General features: G+C 32.8%; 1 protein-coding gene across 1 annotated transcript; it reads left to right on the top strand.

Moving 5' to 3' along the window:
• The first annotated feature begins 565 nt into the window (after window positions 1-565).
• Window positions 566-12,377, top strand: alpha-Man-IIa (alpha-mannosidase 2). Its single transcript, XM_066406140.1, has 16 exons — window positions 566-807; window positions 3,154-3,344; window positions 3,399-3,767; window positions 4,318-4,619; window positions 5,221-5,407; window positions 5,548-5,725; window positions 5,780-5,964; window positions 6,034-6,219; window positions 6,300-6,570; window positions 6,622-6,788; window positions 6,949-7,152; window positions 7,543-7,724; window positions 9,192-9,325; window positions 9,379-9,654; window positions 9,962-10,255; window positions 10,430-12,377. The coding sequence occupies exons 1-16, from the start codon at window positions 667-669 to the stop codon at window positions 10,571-10,573; spliced, it is 3,411 nt and encodes a 1,136-aa protein (XP_066262237.1). The 5' UTR covers window positions 566-666; the 3' UTR covers window positions 10,574-12,377.
• The last annotated feature ends 69 nt before the right edge of the window (window positions 12,378-12,446 follow it).

The following is a 12,446-nucleotide window of genomic DNA, read 5'->3' as shown; positions in this document are numbered from 1 at the left end:
TCAAGACACCGTAGGAATATATGATCTATAGAGAAACAAACAAATCTAAATTTTTAAAACTCTATAACTTTATAGAATTTTCGACCCACATTTATATAATTTTTTTTTGCACTTCCTTTTGAGAGGATACTGTATTCCTTATGTTTTTGCCTCTTGAATTCAGAATCAACCTATATAATGTGAAATCCGCACAGACTGAATCAAATGTAACAATATTTTGTTGCACTATTCTATTTTATTGTTTTGTAACGCAAATAGAGCGGTGAAACAGCGAAAGTCCCTTTCCTTACATACTTCAAAAATTGACGTTTAAACGTCGTCGCAAATCAAAATAATAATAAAATTAAATTAAGAAATATAAGAAAGTTATGGAATAAACTAAAAAATTAGTGTGAGCACCCTAAATGTGAAAATTCTAATTAGAAGAAAAATAAACAACAAAATAAACTGCAAGCAAATTATCTCAAATCGTCTTGATTTTGAAAGATTACACACTTATTAAAACAATACATGTAGAGGACGTTTTACTAATTTTATGATTACTGATAATAAATAATCACTTGCAATAGTTGAAATATAATGCTCCTTTAAGCTGTTTTGTATTCCGCTTCAATTTGATCTGTTACACTTCACTTTGAGTTTTCAGACCTAACAGTGTATGTATCAATGTTTGCCAAAATGAGATTAAAGAAAGCAGTGATTTTTTTTGGTTCCTTTATACTTTTACTCATAATTTTTACTATTTATTCCACAAGAGATTTAACCCTGTCAATAAGCAAGGGAGGCATTAAAGAGGACTACAAAGATGTAAGTACAATAATTGTTCAGTATTTTTTTCTAACATGAATGTTGGGAGGAATAGAGGAAGCAAATGTGTTGGCAGGCACAAGTAAAGAATTGAGTGTAAAATATACAGATAAAAATTAATTGCAGCACTACTTTCTTGAGAAAAAATGGCTTTAGCTTAATTACTCCTTAGTCTTGTTTTGATCATCAAATAGCTTTTTCTCTAGATAGCTAAAAGAATATCTACTATTACATTTTTTATGTCTATTAAATGTTAATAAAATAGTAGGGCAACACACATCTATCAAATTCTATAGTAATTTTGCTAATACAAAACCCAATCAAAGAGAGACCCAATTATATACATATGTCACAATATATAATAAGAAAACATTATACAAGCACATTACAATGCTTCACAAAAGAAAGTTGTTTTATTGTCAGTTCCTTTTTTTTTCTTATTTTCTTCAGTGTCAAACACTTTACCTTTGAGCAACATTGTATGAATAGCACCTTTTTAAGCATTTCCATTGAGCAGTTGATAAAATCAGCATGATGAAACAGATTATTTTTTGAGTGGTGCCACTTCAAAAACACTAGCTTCTACAATAATAATAATAATAATAAATCTATATTTTTTCAGTACACAACAGGGCTTTTAGCATCATTACTAGTTTTAAAAAAATGTGATATAATATCTATAATTGATTTAAAAATTTACACAAGAAAACACCAAAAAGGAAATTAACAATATTTATATCTAGTCAAACAAATCAATCTTAGAACAATCTTTACTGTGAATAATATAGGTTCACTAAAAGTGAATAATCAAAAGGAGAAAAACAAAATAAAAATATTGAAAAACCACTTATGATCATGTAAAACCAGATGAGTCAGGGAAATATATATAAAAACGCGCACAACACGATTAATGTAGCAGTTAACTTGCGCCTTCTTCAGATTATTCCCTAAGAAGAGTGTTTTTAACTTTATGTTTCAAAGGTGACATAGATGTATCACATATTCAGCAATGATCTGCCATTTACTGAAAACAGCATTGGAGCAGAATGTCTTGAAATAAAATTTAATTCTGTCATGTTAAAGTTAAGTTACAAAGGGGCTTTTTTGGTGTCCTTCTATCTGTTATAATAATATAGAGAAAAAAGTGAAATAAAAGTTGCAGATTTCTATTTTTTTCACAAAACAAAAAAATTGTTTTCTTCTGTATCACATTTTTCCCAGTTAATTTATAAAACATACTCATAATGTATACACTGTATATAGTTTTAGATGGAGGTTACTAATCACTATTTTAAAACCATCAAACAAATTCTGTCAAATTTTTTAAGTAAAATTTTGCTTTTAGCTTTTGTTGTTTTAAAGATTTAGTTATCGGATAATCTACATCAGATATCAAAAATGTTGATATTTTCTTAACTTGATGATTGATTTTTATAACTGTAGAACAATAAAGAGTTTAGATTAAACACAAACGTGAAATAATACCAAGGAAAGTGCTATTATCCAATAAAGATGAATTACATACTCAAACAGCATTAAGTGAATACGTAGTTACCCTCATCAATAGGTTTTATCATTATTAAAATTACTATTTGTACCGATTGCAATAAGCTTATTTTCTTATCATTGCGAGCGCGACTAGTTTGAAATGAAAATATATCAAAATCAAGGATTTTTCGATAAGGTATTTGAGCCGATAACAATGCAGTGCCCTGGTAGTTATAGAAAAAAAAAGTCTTAAATACTAAAATTAATATTTAACAATAGTTAAAATTATTTGAGACTTGCAATTTTTATGTGTATTCAACTATAGCACTCTGAAGACTAGTTTCCATTCGATTACGCGCAAAAAGAAAGATGGAAGGTATCCTATCTAGGGTGTTTTAGTATTGAACGGCACTATTTAAGATGCGTATTGTCTAATACAAAATTTAAAAAAAGTTCATATGAGTCCGATCTCGATCGGTAGCGAAGTTACAGGGTGTTAAAAGTTAAGAAAAAAATTGGTCTGTAGTTTTGATGGAATTTATAAATTAATTAATTTATGGCGAAACTGACCTCAATTCGATCAAAAATCAAGAGGGATACAATTTAGGTAATAGATTGAAAAACTTTATAAAAATATTAAAATTCACCAGTGGCGTACAAGGAAGTTTTTCTAAAGGATTTTATGGACCAAGACCTCGGAAAATAAATTATCTTTTGACTCCGCTACCAATAGTCGGACACATGCTTAGATAAACTTTTTCCTTTATTTTATATTAGAGAATACACACCTCAAATAGTGCCATATAATTCTGAAACACCCTGTATATTAATTGAGCTCATAATTGCGCGAATTTTCAGAATCAGTGGTTGCATTTTGAGGACCGAATAAAGCAACTTGAGGACGACCTCAGCAAACACCACAATGCCGTCGCCGAAATTAAAGTTGCGATGCAAAATATGCTTAGTTCAAGTACAAATTCAGCCCAAAGGAGGCCTATAGCTTCCCCGCTTGAGGAGCCAGTTAGAGATGTCTCAGAAATAATCTATAGGTCTGTCATTTATACAAATCCATGTAGCAGTCTTCATATGAAATGAATTTTAAGTTCTACGTGTCCATTCCAAATAAATTACAAACCAAAGACGGACATTCAGATGTTGGATGTGTACAAGATTTTAACTTTTGACAACCCGGATGGAGGGGTGTGGAAACAGGGTTGGCGAATAGAGGTAGATGAAAAAGACTGGAACAAACAAAACAAACTGAAAGTGTTCGTGGTACCGCATTCACACAACGATCCCGGATGGATCAGGACTTTGGACGAGTATTATACCACGCAGACCAAACATATTTTGAATAATATGTTGCAAAAGCTACCTGAAGATCCTAGGAGGAAGTTCATTTGGGCGGAAATATCGTACTTCTCGATGTGGTGGGAGGATTTGGATGAGGAGAGTAGAGAAATTGTTAGAAAGTGAGTTTTATTCTTTGGGATTTTGTTATTTACTCGCTGTTAGTGCCAAATTATTGCAGTTTGACGGAGAAACAAAGTTCTTTTTATTTTGAAAAAAATATAATAGACGGATAAGCTTGTTATTGGTTTGTTGACTTATTTTAAGAAAACTATGGTCATGGCCTTAGTTAACATAATTTCAATAATTTGGCTCTTGCATAGGAGATATTCCTGTAATTTGTGTCTCCGGCATGAACTGGGAAGACAAGACTTTTAGCAGGAAATTAGTGGATTTACGACATTAGTATTTTATCAATTTTATTTATTTATGACTTCCTAAGAAACGAAAATTGATATTTAATACTTTTAACTGGGGTTTATCTTAATAGTAAGGCAGATTACAAATGCCTAGGGTACTAATAACACCAGCTTTCCAAGAAAAAAAAATGTACAGGGAATCTATCAACAGAAAACGACGAAAATCGGACACCCTATACACGCATTCATAATAATTTAACCTTAGAAAATGATTGTATTATTGCGCGATTTAACGTTTTAATAACTATTTCAGGTTGCTCAGAAACAACCAACTTGAAATTGTGACGGGCGGCTGGGTGATGAATGACGAAGCCAACTCCCATTACATCTCCATTATTCACCAACTCTCCGAGGGCCACCAATGGCTCAAACAGCACCTTAACTACACCCCTGTGAGCCACTGGTCCATCGACCCTTTCGGTTTAGGTCTCACGCAGCCCACAATATTAAAAAACATTGGCTTGCAGAACATGCTTATACAGAGGGTGCATTATTCTATCAAAAAAGAGTTTGCCCGCAATAAACAATTGGAGTTTAGGTGGAGACAACTTTGGGGTGTGTGAACGTCAGATTAACCATACTAAGTGATATTAGATAACTAATTTTTAAAACGTATCTCAACCAATCAAATCAAAGAATCAATATTTACTAATATATCAGAGTCACATTTTCGTTGGTTGGGTTGTCGTAAGCTTAAATAATTACGTGAGCATCGAAGCTTCAGGGGTCAAATAAACTTTAACTAAACCGGGAATATTGCTGCCCTTACATCTGTTTTGACTGATAAATTGTCTTGGTTGGTGGTGGAAAGATCAGAACTGGTTGACAAGTAATCAAACCCTTTGTAGTTTATGTAGCTATTTAGTTGTATATTATGAGTATTGAAAGGAATAGGGTACATTTTTAAATAATCACGTTTAACGTGATTATATTGCTTTTGTTTTGACAGGATACAGTCTGTCTGTTATTAGCATGAAACTGACCCTCCTACGGACAGTTAATATGATATAGAGTTGTTGGCACATAAAGGCATGTGCGTTTATTCAAAATACTAACTACCAAACCTAATGTTATGGGCATTGTCTATCTTTTGTATGGTTAATAGTGTGAATCATATTAGGTTTTTGGAGATTTATGGAGGTTTTTTATGTTCTAGATGATACGGGTAGTAGTGATATGTTCTGTCACATGATGCCATTTTACGGGTACGATGTACCTCACACTTGCGGACCAGATCCAAAGATATGTTGCCAGTTTGATTTTAAGAGGTTGCCGCATCACGGACTGCATTGTCCGTGGAAGGTACCACCGGTGCCAATTACGGATGAAAATGTGGCTGCCAGGTATAAGGATTTACAAAAGCAACATTGTAACAATAATTATTTAAAAAAATGGTTATGAATGATCTGGCGAAAGAAAATATCAAAATGATACATTTAATGTTTTTAGATTATTCAGTTGTAAAATCTTTCACTCATTTTAGGGCGGAATTGCTGCTAGACCAATACAGGAAAAAGTCGAAACTATATAAAACCAACGTGGTCTTAGCTCCCCTGGGAGATGATTTTAGATACGACCACCCCACAGAGTGGGATGTGCAATATAACAACTATCAGAAATTGTTTGATTACATGAACAAGAACTTAAATTTGCACGTTCAAGTTAGTTTTTCTGCAACTAAATAGATTTGCGGTGTTGAAATATTGTTTTTCTAGGCACAATTCGGAACCCTTACAGATTATTTCAGGGCAGTGAGGCGCGAAAAAAGAATGAATGAGTTTCCCAGTTTGTCCGGCGACTTTTTTACTTACTCCGACAGAGATGACCATTATTGGAGCGGATATTACACATCGAGACCGTTTTACAAACGAATGGATCGGGTTTTGCTTAGTTATATTCGGTGAGGAAATTTTTGTAGTGCCGGTCTTTTCCTTCAGTAGTTTATTTCAACTGGAAAAAAATTGTTCAGGGCAGCAGAAACCATCCATGCGCTGACATATCATAGCGCCAAACCTGGAGCCGATTGGATTATAGATAAAACGAACGGATTAGAACACCTTTTAGTCAGCGCTAGACAAGCCTTAGCCCTTTTTCAACATCATGACGGTATTACCGGAACTGCTAAGGACCACGTCGTCGTGGATTATGGAAAAAGGTTAGTTTTGAAAGTTCGTAAATTTATCATCCAAATCTCTGTGATGTTTAGCCTTAAATTTATATCTTTTTTGTAATAAGGATGCTTCAAGCCATCCACAACTGCCAGCGGGTAATACAACTCTGTACTAACATACTCCTGGAGGGTTCAGGATCAAAAGAACCGTATGAGCAAGACGTAACTTATTATAATTTCGAAGACGTCTGGCATGCCCATAATAGCTTACCGGAAAAATTGCAAATTACCATCGGCCTTCCTGATCTGCCCTCCAAAAAAATCGTCATTTACAACTCTTTGGCGTTCGCCAGGCATGAAGTGGTTACTTTTAATATTAACACCCAATTTGTCGAGGCAAGAGCAAGTTTCTCTATAAAAATAGTTCTTTTAATTTGTTTTTGGCAGGTTTTCGATTTTCGCGGTAAAAGGATTACTTGTCAAGTGTCTCCGATATTTGAGTATGGATCTGCGATGTCGCAGAGCAAATACGAATTGTCCTTTATTGCGAATATTCCTGCTTTTGGGAGTGTTAGTTACACGATTACTACGGTTTATGAAGAGAACAAACCGAGGTAAGAAAATAGTTTAATGCATTTATGTGTTAGTTTTCAATACGTAATATGTTAAAAGGTTGTTTAAAATATAGATGATTTTTGCAATTTTACGTGAAGTTCTCGTGATTTAACATTCAGTGACTTAATGTTTAAAATTTAAATTTATTGTTCTCAATAGTGAAACTGTGTTTGCCAACATCAAGATCTACAATCAGTACGGCGAAGTAACATCTCCGAAAGGGTTCAAGGCGGAGGTATCAGAAACAGCAGGAGAATTCACTTTGCAGAACGCGAGAGTTGTGGCCTCATTCAATAAATTCGGACTTTTAAAGGCGATCAAGAGCGGTACTAGTACTGTCCCTGTGCATTTGGATTTTGGCAAGTAAGTGATATGTATTTGACCAATTTATTATTAATTTATCATGGAGAACTTAAAGATTTTATGCCGTTAAAAGACTACAAATATGGTCAAATTTGTGAGAGTTTCCTTAAAGTTTCGAGTGTTTGGTGTAAAATTACTAATTCTTCACAAAGTAAAAGTCATTATGAACTTAGACGTTAGACGTCGAAACTGAATTTAAAGACTATCTATTTATCTAATAAATAAATAAAGCTATTTGGTAAAATGTTAAAATTGATGTTATCTAGATAACTTATATTAAAGAGGAGCTCTACTGCATCCTAATTTCAAATAAATATGCCGTATTTATCTTTCACAATTCAGTATCAATAACTAAAAGGAATCGAAAACTTACCTTTTTCGCGGTGCTAGATATGGAGTGGCCAATAGACCAGGGGACAGGAGCGGTGGCTACTTGTTTTTACCAGATGGTGAAGCAGTTGAGCTAAAAATCGAAAACACGATAGTTAACGTGGTTGAAGGACCGGTTCTATCTTCCGTTACAGTCCAGCTTCCATATGTATTACATAAGGCGGTTTTATATAATACTCCAGGTAAGGTTTAAAATAGGTGGTATTTTGCAATATACAGAAATTTACTATATACATATAGAAGTTACGTTAGGTGTAAGGTTTTGAATTGAAAAATTAAAACTAACGATCAAATAAAGAGATCTAATGGCAAAAACGTAAAATATCTGTTTACAAAGCAAACTGAATCAGTTCTGGCCTCTTTTTAGAGAGCCGATTAGTTATTGAAAAAAAAAAACTCGATTACGTAATCAATAGGCCAAATATCCTATTCAGCGTCTAGCAAGATGTGTGGACGTTAGCATAACATTTGTAGATATCAAAACGAAGCTTTTAAACGGTTTTACCTACATGCTTAGTCATATTTTTTTCTATGCATAGAAAAAAAATTAATTGGTTTTAGTGGGTTTGTGAAGGTCATTAATTTATAGTGAAATACGCCGTACCTAACCTCTAGGTTATTGATTGAGAAATTTATCTCATACCCTGTATATATTTTTCAACTTCAAACATGAAAAAACAGTATCAGCTGCGAATTCAATACGATACCTCTTCTTTTTCGATTTTATTCTTAACCATCAAGTTAAGCAGCAAATAGAAACATCTGTTGATGTAGACAACCGACTGAATTATTCTATCAGATTATGTGTTTAAGATAAGATTAAACCCATCCTCTGGTGCATATTACAATACTAATTCATCAAAATATCATATATTAATCTTAAACATATTATAAATAATTCGATATTACCTGCAAAAACAGTATTATCCAATTTCCACAAATCTTTGAAGTATTAGTCTCCTCTTTTCTCATTACTTTATTCTTTATTAGTTAATTCAATAATGCCCGTCACTACTGCAATCCTTTACAAGTAAATCCTACTGACTGTTGCCAAATGAACATCGTGTGGATTATTTACCCGTGATAAGTTATGTTTACATATTCAAGGGGCTTCAATGTATGGTCTTAACGGCGAAGCTCTACATTCCTAGTTTATCAGGAAATATTTTGCTTCTGTAATAGCCTCATATTTTCATACTTACAATTTTCGTTGAAGTAGAGTTTCCGGTTAATTATTTATGGTGTTATCATTTGGGTTTAATCGATATTGATATTGTTTATATACAGGGCCAGTTTTTTCGATGATTAGTGAAGGAATCTCGGTAACCAACAGAGTTATGAAATTGGTTAAACGGGGACATAATTGAAGTTTTAGGAGACCAATTTAATGTGACTTTTTTTGACAAAGTACATGGCTATTTAAATCAATCTAACCAATATTATTGGGCCCAGCTAAATAGTGTAAATACAGAAGTTTTAGGAGATATTACCTTGAATAAGGCACGGTTCTCGCATTTTTTTAGAGCTGTTACACTTCAATACACTCAATTTCTTATTTATCAAAACATGATTTTTTGTCTTATTCTGTCGAGTTGCTGAATGTATATGTGTATGAGTTGCTGAATGTATAAATGAAAATGCTTTTCTAGGGGCAGACGGTCTAGGTCTCGAAGTTCAAAATGTCGTCGATATACAGAAAACTCACAATTTTGAATTGGTCATGAGACTAGCCACCAACATTGACAACAAAGATGTATTTTTCACTGACGCTAATGGCTTTCAGGTAGATAATCCCCACCTTTAATAGGAGAAAACACTTGAATTTTCTTTGTACAGACTGTCAAACGGCAGCGCTTCAAGAAACTTCCTCTTCAAGCTAACTATTACCCGATACCCACCAAAGCTTACATAGAAGATAAGAATACACGTTTGTCGCTAGTGACAAGTTCCCCCTTGGGTTGCAGTTCATTAAGCAGCGGTAAACTCGAAGTTATGTTAGACAGGAGACTGAATCAGGATGATAATCTCGGGATGGGGCAGGGAGTTCTCGATAATCATCCCACTAAACACGTCTTTCGAATATTGGTCGAGAAGAGAAACGCGGATTGTCAGGTGAGTTTTTGGATTTAAAATTGGAAGGAAATTGTTCGTCAAGGTTTCTAAGACGCTGAAGCTTGAAGATGGACAAAATACCACGGTAGTAAAATTTTTGAAATTGTAAAATTTGAACTCAACAATTATCACGTAATTTTAATATTTATTAGCAATAGAAGAGTGCGCGTTCTGATATATGCAGTTATTACATCAGCGAAGGATTATGGGCTCGGATTTAATTAAAATTGAATGTCTTTCATGATAATGTTATGAAATTTTTTCTTGTTTTCAAGACATCGCAGAACCTAAAAATAGATCATTCCAGGGCACCGTCCATGATCATCCCGCAGGTTTTCCTACAGTTTCAACTGGCGTTTCTTCGGAAACTCTTTTAAATCCTCTCATAAAACTGATTAAAACACAGGATGAAGAGGAAAACAAGGCGGAAGTCTATGCTCCAGAGTTTAATTTAGGGGTGGATATTTCCATTCCGACCTTTAAAACCAACGTATTCATTAAAGCAACGTATCATACAGGGTTGGTGCTTGGAAGGCAGTATTTGGACACCTGTTTTCTTGATAAAGTGTTGGTGAAACAGTTTCCGTTGAGCGAAGGCAAGGTAAGTCGAAATACTAATATTTTTAGAAATAGAATAAAGTTTGAAATCAACTTAAATCAGTGAATAGAATGCTAAAAACAGTTTCTAAGCCCACGAAATAGAATTTTCCAGCGGCTGCATTTCCTATACTTTTTCATTATGAAATTTAAAGTAAATTTTTATATACTTTTTCAGGTAAATCTGCGCCAGTTGTTCCCGAATAAACGAAGTAATACCCTGTACAAAGCGACTTTATCCTTTCTGAAAACGGAACGACAGCTAGATATTGCAGAAGACGTAGATCTGTGTCCTATGGAAATGAAGGCGTTTTATATTTAAAACGCCTCTAAGTGAGATTAGTTATTACTCTCTGGGCAAGTAAGATTTTATTTATTTTGTCTTTTTGTTTTTATCTGTTTTTGTTGACTTTTTTTAATGAAGAAATTGCGAATATATGTGATTTTTTTAATTTTTACTGAGATTTTTACAAGTTTAACATTCACGAAATTTAAGTTTAAAACCTGCTTTCTCAAAATTTTGTATTTTTAAGGCAATTTCGCCTGATGTTTCGTACGCAAGCAGGTTTGTGATAACTTATTAGGTAAGAAGATTTCGTCCAACCTGAAACTTTATTTTTTATTTTTACTGGCTCTGCCAGGAAACATTGTGATTATGTGATAATAGCTTCGTTTTTAGGGGTCAAATTCCTAAATAATTTGTAATAAAATAGTTGGGAATTTGATCCTCACTCGAACGACGTTTATGACTAATAACACGAAGTATTCGATATAAAAATTTTTATTTTAAGCTATACTTGTCCAAGAAATGTCAAAGCTTTTTATATCGAATTCTTTATGCCTCAAGTCCTTTCTCTAATTTATTTCATATTGTTAATTTATTTAAATTAATAAGTTTAACATATAAAACATTTTTTTCCACGTTTTCTTGGTTCTTGGTAGCAAAAATTAGTTCCTAGTTTTACGTATATTGACCTATAGATATAATTAGACAATGCACAAATTATATACAATGAAAAAATTTAGGGATATTGAAAATCTGCATCCCATTTTAAAGAGTCATAATTTTTGTGGAAAATGTAATTTCTATAAAAACTTAATTATAATAAAAAGAAGGTTCCCTACTAGGTAGTACTAAAAACTAGTGGAATTGTATTAGTTTTTTATTTTTGTATTATTCTATTAAACCGAGGCTTTCTTTTTTTGTGTCTATTAACATAGAATCGATTTTATCGCAAGTTTAAAAGAATTGTAGCCTACTGTAGCACTAATACTATTTCAATTCTACCACTTTCCAGAAAACGGAGGAATTTACTTGTTTCCGTTTGACAGACTCACCTTGTAAGAAATATTCTCCAGATCTTATTCAATTTTTTATGACTACTTATCGGAAACCATAACATGACCTTTCGAACTATGAAAGATACTCAAGTACACCGTATACCATTCGCAAAACGTTTAGATAATTTAAATTTAGATGTTGATTTTCAATATACTTAACTTTTTTTTTACTTATGTGTATAAAGTAGAATTTAATATAAAAATTAAAATGGTAAATTAAACGTGCCTAGCGATAATATATCCATGAAAATGACGGGAAACTGAGATGAAAAAATGTTCATGATTCGCAAGAAACAATACCATTGATATCACAGGATTTTTAATCAGTAACCAAATGTTATTTTATTTAGGAGAAATAGATAAGCCTAAGTTGTTCATTGAAGAAAGTATGTAGAAAACTTTTATGAGAAACCAACCAATTGTCTTTTCTGAGAAAATGTATCTCATCTAACCGTTGAATACTGAAAGTTGAATCAAAAGTCTAAATGTTCAATAATATTACTATTTAGTTTTTCTCTCGGTTTTCCAATAAGTTACATGCACAAACTACTTGAATTTTAAGGTGTAAATGCGCTTAGAATAATTTTAAGTTTTTTTACCATACGCTAAATACCTAATACAATTGGTGCCTACTTTCGTAACTGACTACTCAAGTATTAGTATCTGACCCAGTGCAATAAACTACATAAGGTGTTTTTGTTAGTTTGCTTAATTATTCATAGTAATGCACATGTTCTTTTATAGGCACTGTAAATACTGATTATATGAAATAAAAGCAGTTTTTTACAAATAGCATTTCATATTTTTAAGGTTGAAATTAAAAAGTTATCTTCAGTGAAAATATATTTTTGAGA

This window comes from Euwallacea similis, chromosome 3 (assembly GCF_039881205.1).
Source record: "Euwallacea similis isolate ESF13 chromosome 3, ESF131.1, whole genome shotgun sequence".
Classification (NCBI taxonomy): domain Eukaryota; kingdom Metazoa; phylum Arthropoda; class Insecta; order Coleoptera; family Curculionidae; genus Euwallacea; species Euwallacea similis.
The sequence above is the reverse complement of the archived record's forward strand: the minus strand, read 5'-3'. Positions and strand labels throughout refer to the sequence as shown.